Source organism: Acanthochromis polyacanthus, chromosome 1, assembly GCF_021347895.1.
Source record: "Acanthochromis polyacanthus isolate Apoly-LR-REF ecotype Palm Island chromosome 1, KAUST_Apoly_ChrSc, whole genome shotgun sequence".
In the NCBI taxonomy this organism is placed as follows: Eukaryota; Metazoa; Chordata; class Actinopteri; family Pomacentridae; genus Acanthochromis; species Acanthochromis polyacanthus.
In genome coordinates, this window is record NC_067113.1 from 52,164,315 (window position 1) to 52,189,543 (window position 25,229).

A 25,229-nucleotide genomic window follows, 5' to 3' on the forward strand; every position below is an offset into this window, starting at 1 on the left:
TTTCCTTGGCGACAGTGGAATCTCTTGTAAAACTGTTTACAGGGAGCTCCTGTCTGCAGCCTTCATACATAACAATGATGGGTGACATTATGCTAAGCTAGTTAAATTGGCCTAATTAAGACTAGTGATACCTCGGTTCTACAGGCGTGGAAGTGAACGAGATCTGAGTCGCTGTTGCGGCCACCAGTGTTGCTGTGCCGTCTGGTTTCTGGGATGATGTCCTGTTGGGCCTTTGTGTGGGGGAAAATTACATGTGTGGGTTCAGCTATGGTTGTTCCAGAGTCTCTGGAACCCCAGCTGCCAGCCTTTCCATCTGATGACACCAGAGCTGACGACCTGCACTGCAATCCGGTTCTCCCCGCCCTCCGACCTTCCTGATTGGCCCACCCTCCAGCTCCCCTCCACCTCTGACCAACCAGATGCAGCTGCCACACCTGCAGGCTATATACCTGCAACCATGCTGTCAGTCAGGGCATCTGGTGTTTGTCACCAGTCCGGCCTGGTGCCTCTCTGTGTGTGATCATTTGTTTGTATTTTGATGAGTTTTGGTCTGTAGGTAAGCGTGGTTGGGTTGGTGGGTACCGCAGGCTACTTCAGTCTGTAGACACTCGTGGTGAGTGCTACAGACACTGTGGGCTTAGTGAAGAAGCCAAAAGAGTTTTGAGTCTTTGTTACCTGTGTGAATGTGAGGCACCAGTTTTGTTGAGTTTGTTTTTGCACGCTTTGTATTAGTTTTTGTTACTGGTGGTGGGTTGTACTTATGTTTGGCTAAGGAGTTCAGTTGCCTTGTTTTTGGTTTAGATAAGTTTGGAAAACTTTGTTAGCCTTCGTTTGTTATATTATGTTCTTTGATTTAGCAACACTCACCAGTCTTGTGTTCATTGTTGTCACTTTTATGTTCCTTTGCCACTAAGCAATAAATCTTTTCACCTAAACCAACAACGTTCTGGTTATTTTTGTTACATCCAGCCACCCCCTAGAGGTTGGATCGTAACAGTCGCATGAAAAAGTTTCACGTGAAACTGTTTCCAACCTAGACATGGGTAGTAGATACATATGCTGTCAAGATCTTATCTGTCTAGAAGTCTGTTGTCTGGATGTGAAACTCCTCTTTGCATATTACTGGATGGTTTTCCTCAGTCTGCAAAAACTTGACTTCTGCAGAGGAGTTACAAGGCCTTTACAAATTAAAAACTGGCTGATTGTGTTTTATCTTTGAGGGCCTTTAATTACTTTTCTCTTTGTTCATCTGCGTCCTTTCAGATAGCAGAGAGGAAGAGTTGGATTTGATGGTTGTGGAGAGGAATTTAAGAAGTGGATTTGTGAAGAGGAGTAGTGGGGAGGGGGAGCAGGTGATCGAAAGAGGAAGAAGAGGCGAGGAAGAGCATGGGCGGCTCTTCTGTGTGGATCTTTCTGCTGTCCCTTTCTCTCTCTCATCAGAGCGTTACAGCACAAGCTGAAGGTAAGTGATGACATTCATACACCTGAATTCTGCGCTGGAGCACAATTCATTAGTCTGCTTCTCGTGTTCTGACTCTTTATCATCTTTTTATGGCACCATCAAACTTTTTCTCCCACGTTTTCACTCATTCAGTCAATGATTTATTCAAAATTTCACTCAGTGACTCATGTTTGAAGTCGCTTTTTTCTGTGTCAAGCACTTACCATGAGTTGCTTAATTCCGAGTCAAATCCATATGTCCGATTGTCAGCTTTGTGCACAGATCTGTGAATCAGACGACTTTGATGCAGGGGGCAAAGAAGGGGCAGGTGCTCAACGAACACAGCCTGTCTGAGCGCTCCATCATTAAATCTCCACACCTGGATTGCTACATGGGGCAGACACGAACCCGGCTCCACTTTTCTCTCCAGACTGTGTCTTGTCAGGGAATTTTAACATCTGCTAGCCTCATGTACACTATAGCACTCTGTCTGCCAACCTGTCAAACACCCGTTCCCTAGATACAGAACTTTAGTCTCAGGTGCGATTGGATGTCACTGAAAGGTCAATCAGCCAATCACAAGATAGATTTCCTCCACCTGGATTGTGATTGGCAGAAACTGATTGGCAAAGTTGTTGGGCAGAATTATGGGAGGATATAAATAGACCTAGAATATATTTGAGGCTGCTACTCCTTTGCAGGTGGTACTGTTGTTTATTATTCACATGCCATCTCACCGTACGGCCTAGTGATTCATTTTAAGTACAAGGAGGGGTCAATTTTGAATCAACAAGTCTGTCAGCTTAGTTTCATTAATATTTTATATTAACAATAAATCAAGGTCAGTGGTCAGTGTTTACAGAAAGAAGCAGTTTGATGACTTTCATCTACCCTCTTTTCTACTGCAGCTGTTTTCATTAAATATACTCACCAACTGACCCACTAGGAGTACCTGCCCAACACCAAATTGCACACGCACAGAAAGAAGTAGTAAAAAACAGAAACTTCCTCACAAGTTGGCGGAGACCAGAACAGAGGCTAAAAGTATGGCTATATAAATGCCTATCCACCATGGTGCCACAAGGGTTTGGATTGTTACAGGTGTGCTTTTCAGAGCAAGCATGTCAGGTCAGAGACTTTATAAGGGTGAGGCTCGTTACATAAAGAGTCATCAATAGAAATCTGTTAGAATTCTGTAACACCAAAAGTGGTGGTCATACAACACATGTCCTTCGCCGCTTGCCAAAAAGCTAATTGTGTTCCTTATAACAGCTCAACCTTGAAATATCCAGCTAATTGTATTGCTTTGTGTATAGCACTGACACAAGCTGTATAGAATAAATATGATTTAAGGGAAGAAAAAAAAAGCCTTTGAAACCTTATTTTGAGGCACCAAACTTTTTTTTTTTATTAGATTTGACCTATAATTCCATACATGCAGTTTTTATATTCTGGCCACCATTTAAATCCCATTAATTAAGATAGGGACCTGCTCTTCTTGGCACAAAATAACTACCGTGGGTTGTTTTTATGATGGCTGCTACGTGGCGAGACTTCACTGTAAGGACTTTGCTTCCCGTCTTCACCTCACTTGCACATTTTTTTTATGCCATGATTCATGTTACCTTTATTGCAGCTGTGCATATTTGAACATCTACTATGGATATAATACATTTTTGAAGACTTGCCCATTTTGTCAGCATGATAAGTTAAATTCAGCATCAAACACTAAGTCATTGTATGTCCAGCAGGTGACGTCAGCTTACGTAAAATAATAATAGGTACAATTTAAACAGCTTTACCAACTTAAGAAATGGACCACTTTGATGGCTGTATTTCTTCATCCAGAGGCAGGGAAGGAGGGGTTAGTAGTAACTTTAGAGCATACATGTATGTCGAGGGCTGCCGTCATTGCTGTGTTTGATTAATGTGTGTAAGCGTGGTGTCGACAACCTAACAAACATTAAACATAGCTTTAATTAGGAGAGTCAGACCACTATTGCAAGTAAAATAATACGGGCTAGAAGTGTCTCAAAAACTCTATCGTTCAAGTATAATGTGAACTTTTCTGGTAATCAAATCAAAAGCTAGGTAACCTGAATGAATTGAGTTGTGACATGATACCTGCCTGTAACAAGAAAGTTTAGACTTTGTGATGAGACAGCAGCACAGATCCAAACATCAGATTTCAGGAACAGCATCCAACTCCAGAATGAGTCCCTCTGGTTCACTCAGGTGTTACCTTTTTGTGACTGAACTGATGGCTAGTAGTAGGTTATATTGTCTGTTTCCATGTCTTTGATTTTGACTGCACAGACTGAATGAGTTTCATGTTAGCTGTTGTGAGTAGAGTAATAGTCCCAAAAAGGGTTGGAGACTGGTACTGGAAACAGATCCTGGAAGAATGATTGATCAGCATTGTCAGCCTTTGCTCCTTTTATCATTTTATATTTCTGCTCCACACTCAGTTTTTGCGCTTCTACGTGAATTCCTGCAGTTTATTTGTAGAGGAACTTCTACACATTCATTCGTCTGGATAAAATCAGATCCTGATGGCCCTTTGAGTGTCTTAGACATGTGTTCTCTGATGGTTCACGTCTTCTCTCTTGATCTTGTTGAGTCTGATTGCAGTAATGCATCATTATTTCTCAGAGTGCGTCTTTCCTTGGCAGATCTTTCTGCAGCATATGCTGAAGTCACTGAGCTACATCTAATGCGTAAATCAATGGCGGTCCAACTGAGGTGTATACAACCTTCAAGATATCAGCATAGATAACCTTCAAGAAAGCCATTCCTAATCCCTCAGCGTGTGTTGTGTCCTTATCCGAGGCACGTCGATCTCGCCTGCCAGCCTAGACAGACAAACTTCTGGACAATTGATCTTGTTTTCCACCCCGGACTGTGTCTCTCTGACAGACACCAGCCTCCAGCTGCTTCCTTTGCTCAAAGACTCCATGATGTTTTATGTGTTTTTACAGAAATCTGTGGAGTTAAAAACTGTCCCAATAAATGGAGCAGCCACATGTGTATGCTGGGGTGACTGCCCACCTATATGTGACTTAACTCATAATGGAAAGAATGAACTGTATTGTATCTTCTGAAGCTGTTTCAACTCATCACTGATGAATCTGTTTCTGAGGATATGATGCGACAGCTTCCATTTAGGCAAACGAAATAGTTCAGCACTAGAGAAGCCACCAAATTGGTATTTCTGCGATTATTTTGTTTCCTTGGTGCACGGCCACAGATGTATAGGTGTGAGGGAGAACATAATGTTAGGTCGCCATGGGCTGGAGACATATGTCACCCCCAGTGAATCCTGGGATTGCAGCCAAAAGAAGAAGGGAGAGATAATAGAGGAGAGAAAGCTCGGTAATCAAATAGAGGACAGCAGAGAATCACTTATCACTTACAGAACAATCGGCGGTGCCTATCGCTTATTCACTAGCCTAATCAATGCTGTCGTCACTTTGCTTTATTGCATATGTATTGCCAGAACACTGACTTGAAGGTTGCTTGCAGACGCAGCAGATTGTGTGTGCACGCATGGTGCTCAGTGTACTGGTGTTGTGTAGCTGTTTCACTTCACATTAAAAAGCATCTAAATCCCTCCAAACCCAACAGATCCTTATGTTAAATGCGTTTGTTTGCTCGGGCAAGGGAACTGACCCTGATTTTGGGTGTGTTTACCTTATTATTCAAAGCGTTCCTCATCGCTGTACTAAAGTTTTATTGCTGGAGTGCTCAGAATATTGATAGTCTCTTTGGCTCACTTGTGTCTCATTAAAAATTCATGGGGATTTGTGTGGTGTTCTGGCTGCATGACAGAAGTAAATGAAAGGAAAACGCTCCACGTGGTGGAACAAGACTGCCATCTGGTGCTCTGTGTAGGAATAAAACTTCTTTTGGGCTGCTGCACATGGCTAAATCTCCAGCTTTGTCTATTAAACATTAAAAATGATTGACCTAATATTTCATTTTGATCTATATGAGTATAGACTAAGAGCAAGTTTGGCCTTTGAAAGAATATGTACCTGCTCTCAGCTCCTTGTTACATGTATTTGTGTTCGCATTAATTCACTCACTCTTCTTCTTTCAGCATGTAGGACGGTGGTGCAGGCGGACATAGTGTTTCTTTTGGATGAGTCATGGAGTGTGGGTCAGACCAGCTTCTCCAGAGTCAAAGACTTCATCTCAGCCATCACTACCTCCTTTCAGGACAGTGTGGGGGGAGCTGAGGGGGTCCGCTTTGGAGTCACTGTCTTTGGGGATGTTCCAAGGTAGAAGTCCAGCTTATCAAACTGAAACACAGCACACAAATCTGTGTGACAGATTGCCCTCAATGTGACTCATTTATTGCATTTGACTGTTATGTCAAGAAATTATTATTGATCAGCTTTCATTAGGATTACAATGTAATATGCCAACTTCTTTTTGTGGAATAGTGTATATGTAATGAGATGGTAGGTCAGTTGTTCTTTAATGTGAGAAAACATTTAAAAAGTGCCTTTTTCAGTTTTTTTTTTTTTTGGTCATGCAATCAAGTTATACACACAAATAGTAGGTGCTCCGTGTAATAGTTATTCTGTTATTTCTCATGACCTAGTTATGCTTTCTCTGAAACTCTTTCTGTAAAGGATGCGGGTTGCTTTGACAGACTACAGTTCGCTGGAGGAGGTCCTCAGAGCAATCCGTGACCTTCCCTATGAGGGTGGATCCAGGAAAATCGGCACTGCCCTTCAGTTTCTGGTGGACTCTGTTTTCAGCCCCGTCATCAGTCGAGATTTTGCCCCAAAAGTAAGATGCCTCAACACCCGAGATGTGATCGTATGAAAACCCCTTCCAGGGTAGCAGCCTGTATCTGAAATATTGCAGTTTTATGGGGGTTTTTACTACTGTTTTGTCCTTCTTTGACACATACTGAAAACTGTGCATCTAAACCTTGTTAAATGTTTCGCAATATGCTGATACACAAGCAACTAGGAAATGATTGATTTGAGATTATAACCCACGCTGCAAACACATGCATACGCTGTCTGCTCTGGCCCAGTGTGAGAGGAAATGACTAGTCAGGAGTCTGTATTTCTACTCCACATGACACTGTGGGTAAAGCAAGCAAAACAAACTGGTCGACCGTTTTCACACAACTGTGAATCTGATTAAATTGTCTTGTTATATGCTTGGAATACAAATCGACACAAAGTTGCGACTAGCGAACAGACGTTAGCTTTGGGAAAGGCAATGCGTTTTCCAGCACAGGTTCAGCAAGCTTAATTGTCTGAAGGACTGTCGGTAAAGTTTTACTAACAGTGCCAGACACACTAAAAGTGCAGCTAATGGCCAGAGACTGACCTGGTGTGTAACAATGTCATGAAAAATTACAATACAAATCTTGAGATGCAATGATTAATTCATTAGCCAATCAGTTGTCAACTAATAAGTGATTCACCAACTAAAAGTCCAGATTGTCTTATTCTGTCTTCCTAAATTTGAATATATTTGGGTCGTAGACAAAACAAGACACCTGAGGGCGTCATCCTGGGTTTCTGGAAACACTGATCGAGACTTTTCTTCATTTTCTGAAATTTTAAAGGCCAAACAAATGATTGATTGATTGATTGGGGGAAAAAAAGACAGATTAATCAAAGCTTAAAATAAATATGAAAATAGGGTTTACTGTGTTCTTTGGAGCCCAACCTGAATACAGTAGTCTACAGCTTAACTAAACTTGTCTTAGAAGTGTATTATCAAATATCCTAATGCAGTCTCCTTCCTACAACTCTCCTTTTCTGTCAGCTACCTCTCTCTGACAGTCTAATGCTGTCTCAGAGCTGGTTAGCATTCCAATCATCTCTCTATCTCTGAGCGCACGTGTGAATCATCTTGCAGCAGCACACTTGATGTGGGAAGGCAGAGAATTGAGGATTAGGCTGATATATTGAATTGTACAGCCTGAGCACATGCAGAGGAGCAGCTATAATCTCATACTGATGCTTTTCTAGCGCCCTTCTTCATTGACTGAGGGATGAACTTTGAATGAACTGAGTAAATTTTCCTTAATAGGCAAATTATTAGTCTCAGTTGCAAGCCTTGAATTCCACTTTGTCTTTGGGTTCAATTTATTTTATTATGTGTCCAATTATGAGCTAAACTATGTCAAAAGTCTGTGGAGGTTTTTAGGGGAATAATAACAGCTTGCTTGGTTGCTCTTTTAACCCAAATGAATTTTGTTTGGAGGGTGGATTTAAGCCTCCAGTGATGCCAACAACAAGAGGCAAAACCTAAAGTTTTTGTGTATCCAAGCTTCCATTGTTAGTTTCTGAATTGGCATGAAGAAAGCCGATCATTTAATAAATGCTTTATGTTGTTTAATGTCATTTACATGTGTCATTTTCTTTCCATTGTTGTGCAGATTGCCATTTTGATCACAAATGGACGCTCAGACGACCAGGTGGATGCTGCAGTCAGAGCAGTAGCTGACAATGGAATTTCTCTCTTTGCAGTAGGTGAGCGTGGAAGTTGGTATTGTGAATTCCTCCAACATCCCCACTGCAGCTGCCCCTCAGATTTTATCCGAGCTCTGCCGGCTTATCTGCAGTGTTTGCAGTTAGAAATTCATGTCCTGTACATTTGAATTCATTGGCTTCACTGAGGGTATTTGTGTGTATGTTGGAGATTCTTGTTTCAGAGTGCACTCATGCCCGTGCGAACACAACAGCATTAGCTATACACGCGTGCAAGAAGGAAGTGATTTATCCAGCTCTGGAGTATGTAAAGGTGCACTTTCCGATACTGTTGTATCAGCTATTTCCCTGCTCATGAATACACACTACTGTTTACCCGCAAATTTACTTGCACGTATCTTATTCTGTTTCTCCAACACACACGGCCACGACTTGCTCCTTGCAGCCAGCAACAGTGCAATAATTACTGCTCATTAGCCGATGGTGTGCTAATCGCAGCCATTTTTCATCAGGCGATTCTGTGTCCCCCATCTGCACCTCTGACACCGAGGCCTGCTTCTCTCGTTCATCACTCCTGCTGAGAAGCTCCACACGCATCTTGTCCAATCGTGCAAAACCAGTATACCTGTAGAGCCTGTTGTCGCATGGATGGCACAAATGTGTGGATGTGTGCAGCTTCTTGCACAAAAGCAGCCACTTTTATCTTTTTATATATTGCAGCTAACTGGGCATTGTCAGATTTGAAACATCTCTGTTTTTCGTGCTAAAATTTCTTTTTAAATGCAACGAGAAACCTACAACATTTCAAGCTCAAACTGGTCTCTTCAGCAGGTGTTTTTCACGGCCCACTTCCCCAAACTGGGACCTGGGAAGCATGCATAATGCCGTAACTTGAAACAGGAGCCAGAAAGTGTTTGATTAAACCCGTGTATGTCTGCAGAATGCATGTGTTTGAGCACGCACATCTTTTCTTGATAGAAATCATTCAAAATGCCACAGCTCCCCCTGGTGGTGTTGAGGAAAGTATGTGGGGGAAAAAATAGAGGGAAAAACGCATAAGTGAAACCAGCTGGTAAACACTCTTGTATATTGTCCATTAATCTGCTCAAATCCCACAAATGTCCTGTCATATATGTAGGTATTCTAGATTCAAGACCTTTATTTGTCACAAACACAATTATACACAGAACATGCAGTAAAATATATTGAGCACTTGTTCCAGACCGAAATAACAATAAGAGGAGCTGTGCTTTGGCAGATGTGTGTGGGCTAAACTGTTGCTGTGTTCCAAATTTCTTTTCTGTTTTGTCATTGTTTATCCTGTGACCAGGCATTAGGGGAGCTGATGAGTCAGAACTGAGGAGGATCGTGTCAGAACCATATGAGGAGCATCTGTTGATGGGCGCTGAGTTCTCTCTCCTGGACACCATCCTCCCCAAACTGTCCCGCAGAGTGTGTTTTACTGCCTCCGAACCACCACGTCCTGTGAAAACTTCCCAGCCCAGTGGGTCCACCGAAAGAGTTCTTCAAAATGAGCTGAAACGTCTTTTAATGAAGTTGCCTTCGCACTGTTTGCTTTTGTCATACTGATAAATTATATTACAACCTTCTAAGGTGTAATAAAAAAGAATTATAGCTTTCTTTTGTTTCACTTCTCCCCGCTGCTTTATCACTAACATAATTTATTTTTTACACAAATTATACAGCAAGACAAACTTGCACATTTTGGGCTCCCTGTTCCTCTCTTCATCCATTTTGTCATATTTTTCTCCTGTTGTAGCTGAAGAGCGGGTGGTTGGACCCAGAGACTTGCAGATTAGTGAACTGGCCCACAGTTCCGTCAGACTGACATGGAGCCAGGCAACAGGTGACGTCACTGGATATCGCCTCCTGGTCGCCCCTCTCAACTCCAAGGGACACCGCCTCCCTCTGCAGCAGAGGCAGGTGAGTGATTGTCCAGAAACAGGATGCTATTTGTGTTGTTACTGAGCTGGACTGCAATGCAGAATAGATGCTTCTATGATCCGACCTGAGGTATGACCTTGGGCTAGAGAATAAGCAGTTAAATATAGGATTAGTTGCACATCTTTTTCCTGCTAATGAATCATCTCAAAGACTTTCAACTTAAAAAGAATCTCTCAGATCCTGCAAAATGGAGCCGTATTGCTCAGTATGAGGTCTGCAGGGATCAGCGCCCACTGAAGCTACTCTCTTAGGAATTCCACTCAGGAAAACATACTTTGTGCATAAGCTTCTTGTACCGGCATTTCAGCCTCATAACAGCAGGTCAAAACTGTGACCAGCAGTGAATCATCTCTCCCATAGCCTAAGATATCTGTGCGACTCTGTGTGTGACGCTCCAAACTCACTGCAGTATTTTTACCAATGGAATCAACATGAACCCCCCTGTGACTAACAGTTTCCCTGAATCTTTGTTTGTGTGTTTACATGACACCAATGCATACAGTATGAAACCTGGGCAGTGAATTATACAAAAAGAGGAATATTTTAGTTTTGGCACTGCGCTATAAAGCACAACATCCCGCCTCATTTGAATATCTTGGTGAAGTGTAAACAAACCGTGAAGATGCTTTTGGTTTACAGAGTCGGACACTTAAATGGAAAATGAAGATATAAATATATTTAATTTAAGACAGGATATTTATTCAAAGTTCACTTTCCAGAAGTGTATCTGTGTGTCATTGCACTGCCTCTGGGTATTTCTCGCTCCGACTTCATCATCCTCTTGATCAATCTTTTTACTCCCCACATCATTCTCTCTTGCTCTTTCTGTCTCACACACACTAAGCCCCCCCCCACCCCCCCGCTGTATTGTGTTTATGTAACAGATGGATCTGAAGGCAGATGTGAGCACAGCAGTGGTGACAGAGTTGAGTCCTAAAACAGACTATTCCCTCACAGTGTATGCCATCTACCCGAGTCTCATAGGAGACTCTGCGACAATCACCGTCAAGACAAGTGAGTGACACAACACCAGTGCGTGCTCCTGCATCTGTTAGAAAATGCACAAGTACCTGCTTTAAAAAAAAATGTTATTCCTGTCTTGTAGCCCCTTTGCCGAAAGTGTCAAACTTCCGTGTCATTGAGGAGGGTCTGTTCTCTCTGCGCCTCGGCTGGACACCTCCTCTAGGGAAGCTCAGTGGATTCAAGATCTTCATTCCAAGATGTATGTTAACATACCTCAACACAGATATTATACTGCAGATGAATATAAAAATATGTACTGAATTAGCCATGTTGGACGTTATTCTTCCAAATAGCGTCTTGTGCACAGTTGGGCTCTGCTGAATGAAAGTCATGTCGAGTTCAACTTGCTTTTCATCTTTTTAGTCTGACTCAAAGCAGCTTGCATCACAGGAACAAGTTTTATGAAGGGTATATTTCTTGGGTGCTGATTCTCCTAGTTTTATGATTGTTCTACAGCCAACAGACCAGGATTAACTTATGAGCAGCTGCTTCCTGGAGACACTTCTTCTCATGTGATTGACAGCCTGGAGGAGGATAAGAAGTACACGATCAGTATTTACGCTGTTTACCCCCAAGGACTGAGCGAGCCGGTTTCATTAGTGGGCAAGACATGTAAGTTTATTGTCTCTGGTCAAAACATCACAGTTATGTTAATTTTATCCTCATCCTCAATGCAGAGGAAGAGTCTGTAGGGCTGTGGACAATTAACAAATACAGGGCAAAGTCATCTAATAGAGTAAGAAGCAAAAGATAATACAACAAAGCAAACATCACCATGTAATACCGTGATAGTTCCACAGTAGGGTGATGTTGGTCCAGAAAAACATGCTTTTAAGCTACTAAAGTCCGTAAGACTCAAAATTATCTCTCATCCAAGGTACACTAGAGAAGATTAGATGACTATTTTTTTGTATGTTAATGCATTACTTTAAATAACATTCTAATCTATCAAAAGAATCTGGTTAAATTCCCATTTTTTGTCATAACTATAAAATTGTGGATATCTGAATAAATGACAACAAATTTATGTGCATTCATTTCTTTGCGTATGTGTGTTTGGAATGTGTTCAATAGTAAAGCTGGTACCAGTTCAGAAGTTCCTGGTCCAGAATGCCACTACAGACACTGTCCAAGCCAGGTGGGCATCCGTCAGAGGTGCTACAGGATACAGACTGACGTGGGCGTCCCCAGGTATACTGTGGTCAACTATCAACTTTTTATTAAAAATAAAGCTAAAATGTCTGATAGTGTGGTTTACCTCAGACAGAAAGTTATTCTGTATTTAATTTAAACAAGATGTAATTCTTTGTGTGTCTCTGTTTCTTGTAGATGGCCACATAGAGAACATAAACCTTGGGGACACCTTTAACTTCTACATGATTCAGGGCCTCCACGCCGGCTCTGAGTACACCGTCACCATCAACCCCATCTTTGGAGACATCGAGGGGCCTGTCATCAACACCAAAGTCAAGACATGTAAATAAAGCGCTTAAGAAGCAAGAAAATGCAAACATTAGGGGTTACAGTATTACATACATAAGGGTAGATAAGTTACAAATAAGCCCTCTGTGTTTGTCTCCTTTCTGTCAGTGGAGAGTAGTGCAGTTCAGACTCTGAAGGTTTCTGCTGTGAGCACCAGTACTGCCGTCATCTCATGGAACAGTGTCCCCGGGGCCACAGGATACCGACTGGCATGGGGGCCCACCCCAGGTGATTTACTCTGCTGCACTTTATTTCTATTTCAGTCATCTGATTTAGTTTTTTTATATCTCACAATAATGTCCGTGCTCCTACACAAGCATACTCGTGTATTAATTACATTTGGGTTATTCATCCCAAATCATCAGAGAACTTCTGCTTAGCCATCTCTGATTTGCTTGAAACTTTTTTTTTAATCAAACTATTGATATATATATAAAATGGTATGTGTGAAATTTTAGCTCTCAGACACTTAAAAAAAAAGAGCACATTGGCCCACCTTCTGTCTGAGTCTCTGTTTGAATGACAATATCTCAGAAACTATTAAAGATAAAAATGTGAAGTTTTCATTATTTCTCATCATGCCATTGATTTAGAATCTGCAATTTTAGACAAGTAGATCAAACAATCTCTGATTATTGGTGAGTTGAAATATTTAAAAAAGAACTGAAGCCGTCATAAAAAGCTCCCTTTCTGAGCACACATTAACAAAATAAATTGATGAGCAGAGGTCAACTGGTGATATTTTCTAAACCATATATAGTTGCATATCATATTACAAGATTAAACGTATAAAATATTTGTTAATATGAAATATTTCATCACACAAAAGCCGAAATTGTTGAGCTGAAATTATTCTAAAATTTCTGTGCTCTAAAGTTCCACCGTACAACCCCATAATGTTCTTGTTAAAGAGGGTAAATCTTGCTTGTTTTTGCAGCATTCTTGCAGTTTTTTTCTCTGATGTCTAGCTTTCCCAGTATGATACTCACTCTGGCAAGAGCTTTCCAAATGCTTTTTCGATGGGCACTTCAACCCCGGCAATCTGCCAGAGGCTTGTGATGAAATACAAATATTGGGGGGGGGAGGGTGTTGTTTGCAGAGAATCGGCCTCTGATGCCAAGCCGGCAAAATTAGAAGTCACTGGAGAGTAATAAATTGAAAGGAAAAGTGATAAAATGATGTTGATGTTATTTTCAGAGTTTGTGGGTCGGGATCGTCCCAGGCAGTTGGCTCTGAACAGCAGCACCACCGAGTACCAGCTGAAGAATGTAGCTCATGATACGGAGTACGTCCTGAGTCTGTATGTGCTGTTTGGATCTGTGGTAGGGCCCGGTATCAGCGCTACCTTCAGAACCTGTGAGTACCTCTGTTATTTGGTACATCTCTTCCCCAGCAGTAGCCATATTGAAACTTAGTGTGAACACAGCGGCGTCTTCAGCAGCTCCTTTTATCACAGCAAACACTTTGGTCTAGTTGTGGCATTTCATAGCAGGAATAACACAGGTGTAATAAGTAACATTAAAAAAAAGTCTGAACTCCACGCTGGCTTACTTGAAAGGCTTACTGGGATACTTGATGGAACTCAGCCATCATAACAATCTATTTCACTTGTGCTTATCCTGCCATGACAAGTCTAAACGTCTGCAGTGAGGGGTTTCACAGGTCTGCTGCTGACACTAATACTGTAGTGTTCTTGTTCTTTCAGTATAGTATCGTCTCATTCATCCAGAAAGTATCTCTTCGCTTGATTGACAAGTGTACTTCTCTTTGAAACCCAGTCAATGTGGTATGTGTCAGTGAGCCTGAGTCAGCAGGGCTGTGAGTCTTCACAACAGAAATTGAAAAGAATTTTATGTTCACATTTCCTATTTTTCTTCACAGTATTGTGTTTCATTGTATTTGTAAAAAAAAAAGAAAAAGAAAAAAGCAATTGCATTGTTCTGCACAGTGCCTGGAGGTCAGTTTGTCTCTAAACAGTAACTTAAAGGTTCTATTTGCGCTATGGGGCTGTTTCTCTATGACTGAGTTCCCATTTTGTTTATTGAGCATGGATCCATGTGGGCACGCAGTCCAGTAAATGGTGCCACACTATTTCTCAGAACTACAGGTTGCACTAATGTCAAGATAACAAACAATAGCAATACACAAGCAGAAGAACACTGTAACCTAGTAAACATAAATGTAAACCAAGATGGATTTCAAATACATAATAAATTGGCTTTGCATATGTTTTATAAAGAAGTAAATGTGCTCAATACTTTGTGCACAATGCATTTTGCTTAGTGGCATTGAATGTAATCATATAGTTTATTTCCAGTGTCATACAATCACTGAGAAACACAAGTTGCTCGGCTGGCTTAAAATTTGACTAAAAGTAGCTTTAAAATTTGCAGACTTAACTATAGTTCAGTCAACCTAAAATATTATCTTGAATCAACTATGTAATCTCTCAGACAATCGTGAAGAGACTTACTTTCCTTTATTTGACATGAAGAACTCTCAGTTGCAAGTGCTGAAACTTTATACCCAAGTCAACATGTGACATTCTTGGAAACTAAACGTACAAGGGACTGAATTCAACATTTACCTTCCACATAGTTAACACTGTTTTCATTATTATGTATAGAAACTAACATAATTTGACTCATTCCGTGCTGGAAGTCTATTTTTATTCTGTTAAAATTTGACTTAATGAGTTCATTGAACTATTGGCTGTTGATTAATTCATCACTTTCAAGATTCAAGATTTCTTTGTCATTTCTCTGCATCTGTGTATACACACACACACACACACACACACACACACACACACACACACACACACACACACACACACACACACACACACACACACACACACACACACACACACAAAATTGAAATATAGTTCTCCCCTGCCTGCATCAGTACCACTGAAAACACAGCAATGAAGAGTAGGTTCAAAAAGTACTAAACATGCATAACAAATAGAGATTGCTAGAAGACAGACATCATAACATGCAAAGACAATAGTGGAGCCTGAGCACAATATGTTAAAATGCTATAAACAAATGTCAAATTACTTCAAATCAGTCAATTAATGTTTTTACTTGATACTGTAAAATGATCTGAAAATAAAACATGATATCATGTTGAATTAGCCTTTTGTGTTTAACGATGTGGCTGAAAGTGTCAAGCAAGATTAGCACAAGCATGTTTAAAGCGTGACTCTACCGAGCGCTGCTGATGGATGTGTTTGAATGTGGTCAGATGTGTACTTTGTTGCATCTGACCAAAGTGTAACTGAACCCAACCATGATGTCCTTTCAAACTGACACACTTTGGAGGTCGCTTCTATGTCAGGGCAGCAACTTCTGGGGATTCAAACCAGCAGCAAATTTGGGATGCAGAGTCGAAATGGAACAAAAATTAATCGGAGGGCTTTCAGAAAAGGATAAGATGGTTTAAAAAGAAAGCAAGAGTTGCACGTCAATAGACAGAAATATTTACGATGTACAGGAATGTGGAAATTGTGCAACTGAGAACGTACAAATTTGCATTTATTTTGCTACTGTTGCTAGCCTAGCCGCGCTAGACAACCCACGGCAACGAATTTAATTCTCTGCCAGGGTCGGTCTAGCTACCCTCGGTAAGCCTTGAGGTTGGATGCTCCTAAAACTGGCTGACGAATCACCATGAAGTGTAGAGTCAGAAGGCGGGCATAACTAAGTGACGACAGAGGCGCGACGATTCTGACAGAAACAACCGGAAACAACCACAGAAACAAGGATAGACAAGAAGATGGCTGCGCACAATAAACAGTTATCTTTCGACTTGGCTTTGGCCATAGCCCTTAAAGATTTGAAGCTAAAATTCAACTTGAAAGATAAACAAAGGATAAGATAAGAAAGATAAATAAGGCTTCACTGAACTCCCGCATCCTCTGATTTCCAGCGCTCTAGGAACTGCGTCAGCCTATTCGTTGCGCTGATTGGTTGTATACCTACCCAATTGCTGCAGAGTGATTTGAAAGACAACCTTTTAGCCCGCCTCCCTCCCTGTCGAGAGTTCCTAGACCCTTGTGTCTTCAGACCTGAGTCTAGCGTGGCTAGGCTATACTGTTGCACAGTTTAGAGGAAATAATGATCAGTGGCATTTGTCTGTCTGCTTGTTAGCAGGATTACATACAAACCAACTGATTTTCATGAAACTTAGCAGAAAGGTGGAGAATGGGCACAGGAATAAACAATCACATTTTAGGTTCATTTTAGTTCAGACTTCGAGATGGCGCATTGACCTTAGGGATGGATGCACTCTAGAGACTCCTTTCTTGTTAACAGTGTATTTCCATGAACAGCTACAGGTTCTTCATGCTTTTTTCTCCTGTTTCTCAGCTCCTTTGGGCTACGTGTCCAACTTCAAGGTGACATCCTACACCAGCACCTCTATAGATGTGGAGTGGAGTCCCATTGTTGGAGCCACCGAGTACAAACTCTCTTGGAACACAGGTGATGGATTTAATCATGTTCTTCTTTGCTGCAGCCCTACCTTAAGCCTGTTTTACTACTTTAATGGGTGTGTCTGTCAGAGAATGGTTAAAGACTCTATATTTACCATATGTAATCGTAATTGTGTGTTCATGCTTTCAGATGATGGCAAACCCCAGTCCCAATACCTGGATCGCAGGATCCTCTTCCACCATATCAAAGACCTGAACCCACAGTCCACCTACATAGTCACCATCCGTGCAGTTTACGGCAACTCAGAGGGACCAGATATCTCCTTGTCTCAACTTACAGGTGCAGAACTGACTTGAGATTTCAGTTAATTTTATTTTTATCATGATTGGTCTTTAGATTTAAATAGCTCTGTGCAGCTGTGGAGCCATTCTAATTAAATGGGAAGGGACCGTCAAGATCTTCATTCTGTGCTGTGGCACCCTTGTGGTGACTTAGTTTGACTAACAGTCGTGTACTTCAGCCTTTCCTTTTTAATCACAGTTCCTGTTACTGTCACTTCAAGTATGCGTCAGCAGGGATGCTATCATTTTCAGTTTTAAAATCAGTGTGTTACACCATGCCCCAAGTTTATTATGGTGTAAAATGACCGTGTATGTGAATCAAACCACATTCAGCTCAGAGATTTTCATGTCATTACATCAGTTTTTCTGCATCTTCGTATGAATCATTTTCACATCAACAATTTTTGAATGTGTTTATTATTGTGGTTCTTTTTGAGAAAATGTTTTTATGGTATAAAAATATAACACCTGACATGGCTATATGATGTTCCCTCTTAGCTGCAGTATCAGACTCAGAGCCGGTTCAGGCAGTGAGGGATGTGAAGGTTGTGGACATCGGGGTCAATTCCTTCACTCTGTCCTGGAGGAAAACAGCAGGGGCTTCTGGGTACAAAATCTCCTGGATCCCCTTCTTTGGTAAGGGACCACATAAACACTCAATCGTGTGCTTAAACCCAACCCACACTCAGACACATGGGTGTCCAGATGAATACACACTTTAACGTTCGTATAATATTTGAATATATTATCTTAATTTTTTATTTTTTTTTGGGGGGGGGGGTATTTGCATCATTTATTTCATCAGCTTGTTACTGAGATTTTGCATCATGGTAATTCCTTACTTTATAAGAATTGAAATGATAAAAGACTTTTAAAAAAAAACAGTGTGGCTTTACACTTTCATCATCTCTGCATGCTGGATATGATTATTCCCTGAATTAGGAGGGGAAGAGAAGTCCCATGTGGTGTCAGCTGCCGCCACCACCTTCACCATCCGCAACCTGAAGGAGAGTACAGCCTATAAGATGCAGGTGTCGTCCGTGGTGGGCAGCAGGGAGGGAAGTGCAGTTCTGGTCACAGCACGCACATGTGAGTGATGCCTGCTCCTGACACTCAAGATATAAGTCCATAATATTTTAGAGTTAAGGGATTATCCTTCTTTGACACCCTCTTGCAATCTAATATTTATGCATTTGGTGGATATTGATACCAATTTTGGTCAGATCCAGCGGTTCTGTAAGTCAGGAGAAGGCAAAAAATAAAGCTTAGTGTGAGCATTTTTCTCCAATGACACCTTTACTCATATCTTTTCTCCACTGATACTAATGCTATTAAATGGATCACATATCAGCGATCAACAACAAAAACAGTTTATTCATGAGCGTTAATCAAATTCACTGTTTCCTGAATCAGTTTTTTGTGTCATATCAAGCTGAAGACACAATTTACGGACAGTTATTCCTGTCCTGTTGTTACCATAGATGCATTTCAATGAAGTGGTATGTATACAGAATTTAAAATTGGAAGACCACTGGTACCAAATCAGAAGTAGTTATCAGCAAATGATGGAAACAGTATGAGGAGGCAGAAAGTTGGAAGTACACATCCCTAGTGTCCATGTTTGTGCAAAACAAAATAATTTAGCCTTGGATTGAAATGTGGTTGCACTTTAGTGTTTAGACATGCTGTGTGATTTACGAAAATCTACCAAATATTGCCCGTGACCTGTTTTTATTTGCTCTTTTCTTTATTAACTGTTGTGTGTTTCAGTGGATCTTCCAAAAGTGGATGGATTTGCTGCTCTGAATACAACAGACAGCAGCACCGTTCTGAACTGGACCCGTGTGGCAGGAGTGTCTGGATACCTTCTCTCCTGGAGGCACATCTCAGGTTCAGCGTTGGACCACACCAATGTTTCATTCTTAATTTAGTCTCACATTAACATTAATGCAGTTTTACTCCAGATTTCAATTACTATACTATGTAAATTATATTTCATTTCATAATGAGGCTTGTCATATGCAGAAAAAAAGCAATATTATATTAAATAAATTGCAAGTACAGTATGATTGTATTAGTAGCAGTTTATTTCAAGCCCCCCCAGTGTTTTAAGTGGATATACAGCATTAGACATGTTATTGCAATTTGTGCTGAGTGTGTCAGCATAAATACCGTTTTGTTAAAAAGGAAAGTAATAAGGAACACATTCACAAAAAATAATATGACATAGAATTTCATATGTGAAATTTCGCAAAAAGCATCCAGGCATGTAATTACTTCACAATCACTGTGATGGCACACTATTGCCTCAGTTTATTAAAAATCACTGATTCCATTCATGAGCAGCAAGATATGGATAGGCCAGAATGGAGGGATTCTAGTCTACCAAAATAATGCATTTTAATAATGATGAATGAATTCCCTATTTAATATTCCTAGAAGGTCTGCAACAACTTCTTCTTCGTGTGTCGATTTCAGTGTTGGAGACTAAAACAGAGAAACTGGGTCCTGGCTTCACCTTCTACAAGATTGGTGGTCTTCTCTATGGCAGAACCTACATTTTCACCATCAGACCTTTGTATGGAGAAGTGGAGGGACCTATAAGCACCTTGTACCAGAGAATATGTAAGACTTTACTCAAGTTGTTTGACAACAAATCCATGATTCTCTGTCTGACATATGACAATGTAATTAATGATTTAGCTTAATATAGAATACATTTACAATACATTTTCTGCATATATTCTCATAATGGACATTTACTTTAGTGCGTGTTTTCACTGTTCTGTGCTAAATGCCTGTCTTTGCTCTGTCTGAACCATACACTGTCATTGCGCCACTTTAGTTTGGGCTGCACTATAGTTCAGACTTTGAGAAATTGCATCGCTGGTCTACTTTATCACTTTGTGATCGGAATTAAATACCTGCAGTCGAATCACTGTCAGTTACCTCTCCAGTTCAGGTTCAAACTTTGCCTGTATAGCTTATTTACCAGGTAATAAAAAAGAACATTAGCTCTCTAATTGATTAATTCTGCAAGATTTAAGGATAAAAGAGCTAGCTTTGACCAACATATCTATGAAATATGGCCAAACTATGTGACTCTGCATAATAGTGACAATGAGGAAGATTTTAATTTACATTTCCCCAAAATAAAGCCAGTGGTATATTAGTAAGAATAATGTGCCTGGATTTTCTCGGTGATAACCTGCATGCATTTGTAAAGGATTAGGAGCTAAGTTTAATACATTATATACCTCTTACTTTCATCAGTCATGTGAAAACTTTTGTGAAACTACAGAGACTTCTTAATTATATAATTCACATTAAATTAAAGGTTCTGCAGATTGATGCTCCTTCAGTGAGCATCTACAATAGGATGTGGTAACTAACAAAGACATTCCTTCAGTTTTAATGATATACCTTGATTAAATATATCGTTAGCTTAACACAACTACTTCCTAGTTCCAAAGAAATCAGCAAATACCTTTAGCAGAAGCAGCGCTATGAAACCCAGGGAGAGATTCCAGCAGCAGCAGTGCTTTTTGTTTCCTGTGTCATTTCAGTGCAGCCACTCCTCCCTTTATTGCTGCAGCGGTGACTCAGTTTCACCCCAGAGACCTTTAAAGTTTCATTTAGTTTTTGTTTTTTTGTCATCACTTATGTTCTGGTTCTGTACATCACAGTGGGACAAGATCACCCTGTTATAACAGTCCAGCCTGTGCCGGCCACAGCGGCCCCTCACATCACGACTGCCTCCCGCACTGCCTCCATCATCAACACCACCATCGTGCAATCAACCACCAGGACCACCCGACATCCCGTCACTGTGCCACCAACTAAGTCTGTAACAACCAAGAAGCCTCCAGCTCAGCCAAAAGTCACTGAAGCCAAAGTAGCAGCAGCCACCTCCCCACGATTATCCACGCTGAGCACAGAGACAGCAACTCAGCCACGACCAGGTGTTTTAAAGATCCAAATGTAAATAATAATTACCTTAAATCATCTACAGTATATTTATGGTTTATGTTTTGTCCTGTTGTTTCAGTGTGTGCAAAGACCAAAGCAGACGTAGTGTTTTTAGTGGATGAGTCATCGAGCATCGGCGCCAACAACTTCATCAAGATGAAAGACTTCATATTCCGAGTGGCCACTTACTTCCCTGTCATCGGGCCACAGGGCACACAGGTTGGTGGCTCAGGAAAAACTTTGTTCTTCTTCTACTAGCTTGTGCTGATGATATGGCTTCTGGTGTGCTTCATTTTGGCTGTGACTTTGTTTGGGAAATTACAAATTGGACTCGACTGCAGTAATTTTTAATGACAATAGCTGGCCACAAGGTGGATGGGATCATTAGCAGTGGCATAATGTGCTCCTCTTTGCCAAATGGGCAGAATTGGACCCAAATATCAGCGGAAATGAGAAATAAGATACAACGCCATGTGGAAATAGGGGAAAAAAATGGCAGTCAAGGAACATGCAACATATTTTTCTCATTATCTCAGTGTTATTACGTCAGTGTGATGAGAGAAGTCAATGTATTGATGCTATGATGACGTACATTTTCTCTGACAATCTTCTCTCAGTTAGCCGTGGTTCATTACAGCGACGAGCCTCGAATTGAATTCCGTCTAAGTGACTTCAAAGACAGAAACTCTGTGCTCAGGGCTCTGAGAGCACTACGTTACAAAGGGGGGAACACAAAAACAGGTTAGTGACACTAGACACTCCAATGTGCACAGTTCTTTGTCTCTGTTTGCCACCTGACACTAAATGACAGGTAATTGCTGTAACACTCTTTAGATCCTGCTATTGAAGTCACGGCCTCTAGCAGCTATCATAATGATGGAGCGGAAGCAAACTATATACTTTGTCCTGCTAACATATACTGTAAATGCACATTGACTGCTGCCATTGCTAGTATCGTATGAGATAATCCATAACTGTGAGGGATAAATTTATTGTAATGTTAAAAAGAATGTCATCACCAGATCCAGAGTTAAATTTGATCCAGTTTTTTGCTTGCAAGTTGAATCTACTCCCTCAAAAGTTTGTTTATTTGCTCTTAAAATTTTAATGTGTCTCCAGGAAAAGGCATCAGCTACGTCCTGCAGGAGCTGTTCCAGGAGTCTCTGGGGATGAGGCAGGATGTGGCCCATGTTCTGGTTCTGATTACAGATGGCAGGGCACAGGATAATGTGTTACCACCCTCCAGGATTGCACATGCTTTGGGTCAGTTCTAATGGAAATTATCTTAAGGATTGCAAGTGGGTTTTGTTAATTAAGAGTTGCAGCTGCAGTGATTACAATGATCTTCATTCCTGACTCAGAGAAACATTTTTGAGCTGCTTAAGAACCAGGATAGCCTGTTTAGATCCTGTAATGATCACCAACATGGCCCATGAAACTTGATACAAGTACCTCAAGTAACAGCTTAGATAGTTGTTGTTGGTAGGTAATAAAGTTAGCTTTGTTCAGTTTGTCTGTTTGCAAGGAGGGCATCGAATTACACAGAACTACAAAATTGTAAAAGTTAACTGGTGACAAACTCTCATTTTCATTGATTTGGTGCATGCTCTTGTCAGCTGTGGGTTCAATGGGTTTAAACAGTGAAATAGCATGACCAGTACAAAGACACTCTTTTCAGTATGAAAGTCTGCCTTAAAGAAGCTTTAGTAAAACGACATGATGCCACAGACAGCAAGAGGAGGACAAGAACGTCCTGCTGAGATGCTGGATGCTGGCATGTTAGTTAGAGCCATGGCAAGACACTTGAATTTCCCAAACTCCACCATTTGTCAGACAAGAAATAGTTGACGGCTCTAAATGGATGTGTCTGACATGATCTACCTGAAAATATCCACCAACTTCTTTCAAAAAGAGTCGGACAGCATCCAGCATGATGCAAAAACAACCTCAATGACTTTGTGCATCACAGATATGTGACCTTTTACTGATTTTTGACCTTGCTTTCAATTTGCCCATTATAATTTACAATATAGTGCGTATTTGGTTGCTCCATGATGTCCATTCTGTTGCAGAGATGCTGTGTGTTGGAGCAGCAAATACTTAATCCCCTGTGTTAAAAAATGGATAGAATTTAATAAAACATTACAGCCTGTGTTTATATTTTTGTTCACTGTCTATAACAGCTGAATATTCAGTCTGGATTATCATTTCTGAATCCGTCTCCCTGTAGGAGTCAGCGTCCTGGCAGTTGGAGTTTCTAATGCAGACATGGAGGAGCTGAATAAAATAGCAGCTCCCACCAGCTACAAGAATATTTTCTACTCGCCGACCTTTGATGACTTCCCCTCCATAGAAAGAGAATTTATCAGTAGCATCTGTAGTGAGGAAATCCTGTCCGAGTTCAAACTAAATGATGAGGTGAGACAAAAAGTGCTGTTTGTGCCGCTATTTTGATTTTTCCTTATTACGCTGAGACACAACGTGTTATAGTTCATAGTAGATTGTTAAGAAGACAGCATGCATTTCTGCATGACGCAGGTACTAATGCGTTTAGGTGATTTTGTTGTTCTTGTACTTTGAACACAAGGAGGACCACATGTGGAGCTGATTATTCATATGTAGTCACCAGGTGTCATGGTACACGCAGGCACTTTTTCAATTCACGCACAAAGACTGCAGAAGAAAACACATCACCATTCCTGACTTCATTTTGACGTCAGAGCAGTGGAGGACGTGACTGCAGAGCAAAATCAAACAACATAACCTTCCCTGCCACTGTAGTCTAACTTTAACCAGTTGTCAGGTCCGTAATACATTCATTCTTCATCTTTATCTTTTTCAGTTTGCTCAATTAGACACCCCAACTGATGACCCAGAGGAGCTGCTTAAGCCTGAGGGTCCCTGCTCCTCACAGTGTGTGAAGGTTGGTACAGAAACAATCCATCCCCCCTTAAGTCAAAATCATGAACTGTTCAATATTGTGTCAAAGAGCAGCTGCTAATCATGTTAATCATTTGTTTTCCCAGGGCCAGAAAGGGGAAAAGGTGAGTTAATTGACACAGACTACACTTATTTTGATATTCTTGTAAAACACAGTTATTTATTTCCCATATTCTCTCATTCTTTCAGGGAGATGGTTTTGGTGTTGGAGGTCTGGTATGTTTTACCTGTTTTGTATTGCCTGTTAAATGATTAGCTGATAGATACAGCAAATGTATGTCATGAAATCTTCTATTTACCAATAACTATTTTTATTATTTCTCTCTTTAGAAATTCAGGCAAAGTCCAGGACTATATGATCCATTCACATCTTCCAAAGGAGAGAAAGGAGAGAGGGTAAGAATCAGCTCACACATTAAAACGTGAAGAACTGTGCTGGCAAGTATTCAAAATAAAAGACAGAAAATTGTACAAATGTGCGAAAATATGGTGTCAACTACAGTGTTTTTACTGATATGCTTCTATTGAGTCAGTTCCAGTTAAAGGTCATCCACCATATGAAATGCACTTGTAATTATATTGTTTTTATACTGAATCTCTCATAACAGCGTCGTAATTGCACGAGTGTGGCTCTGCTGTATGAGTGTTATTTCATTTTCTGGACTGACTGTAGTGTCTTAATTTGCCAGGGGCCTCCTGGAACAGATGGTATTCCTGGGTTGCCAGGACGACCAGGAAGAACTGGACCCCCGGGTTCTGCTGGCCAGCGGGTATCTAAATTCAGCAAGAACAAAACCTCACACTGACTTGAACTGAACCTGAAAATAACATTAGTCCTTTGCTTTTTTCAGGGCCCTCCAGGCGTCCCAGGTGACATGGTAAGATCAAAATGCCAAACATTTTTATAAAACGAAAACCTGTCCATTGATTAAATGGTGGCACAGTTGACCTAAACTCAGATAATACAGTATAAGTGTGTTTGAATGTGACCAAGGTCCTCTGTTGATCTACTGCCTGTTCTCTCTGCCTTTCTGCTGTTAGCAATGCAAAAAATAATAAATATAATACATAATAAAATATCAACGCTTCAGCTTAATAACAGGAAGAGATAAGACAGCTTAAAGAGGGTTTATATATCATTAGAGACAGAAGGCGTATATATGTC

At 40.8% G+C, this 25,229-nt stretch overlaps 1 protein-coding gene across 1 annotated transcript in view; it reads left to right on the plus strand.

Moving 5' to 3' along the window:
• The window catches only part of col7a1l (collagen type VII alpha 1-like), a 64,926-nt gene that overhangs the window by 4,307 nt on the left and 35,390 nt on the right, over positions 1-25,229 (plus strand). The window contains exons 2-31 of the mRNA XM_051953287.1: positions 1,264-1,462; positions 5,541-5,721; positions 6,079-6,238; positions 7,854-7,947; positions 9,236-9,409; positions 9,686-9,849; positions 10,755-10,884; positions 10,976-11,092; positions 11,350-11,505; positions 11,968-12,084; positions 12,223-12,369; positions 12,484-12,603; positions 13,573-13,731; positions 16,749-16,862; positions 17,004-17,153; positions 17,654-17,791; positions 18,098-18,244; positions 18,926-19,045; positions 19,634-19,780; positions 20,842-21,117; positions 21,204-21,343; positions 21,742-21,865; positions 22,244-22,387; positions 23,355-23,542; positions 23,967-24,047; positions 24,151-24,168; positions 24,254-24,280; positions 24,395-24,460; positions 24,754-24,834; positions 24,916-24,942. Coding sequence (XP_051809247.1) covers positions 1,387-1,462; positions 5,541-5,721; positions 6,079-6,238; positions 7,854-7,947; positions 9,236-9,409; positions 9,686-9,849; positions 10,755-10,884; positions 10,976-11,092; positions 11,350-11,505; positions 11,968-12,084; positions 12,223-12,369; positions 12,484-12,603; positions 13,573-13,731; positions 16,749-16,862; positions 17,004-17,153; positions 17,654-17,791; positions 18,098-18,244; positions 18,926-19,045; positions 19,634-19,780; positions 20,842-21,117; positions 21,204-21,343; positions 21,742-21,865; positions 22,244-22,387; positions 23,355-23,542; positions 23,967-24,047; positions 24,151-24,168; positions 24,254-24,280; positions 24,395-24,460; positions 24,754-24,834; positions 24,916-24,942 — 3,783 coding nt within the window. The 5' untranslated portion in view covers positions 1,264-1,386. The remainder of the gene's footprint in view (positions 1-1,263; positions 1,463-5,540; positions 5,722-6,078; positions 6,239-7,853; positions 7,948-9,235; positions 9,410-9,685; positions 9,850-10,754; positions 10,885-10,975; positions 11,093-11,349; positions 11,506-11,967; positions 12,085-12,222; positions 12,370-12,483; positions 12,604-13,572; positions 13,732-16,748; positions 16,863-17,003; positions 17,154-17,653; positions 17,792-18,097; positions 18,245-18,925; positions 19,046-19,633; positions 19,781-20,841; positions 21,118-21,203; positions 21,344-21,741; positions 21,866-22,243; positions 22,388-23,354; positions 23,543-23,966; positions 24,048-24,150; positions 24,169-24,253; positions 24,281-24,394; positions 24,461-24,753; positions 24,835-24,915; positions 24,943-25,229) is intronic.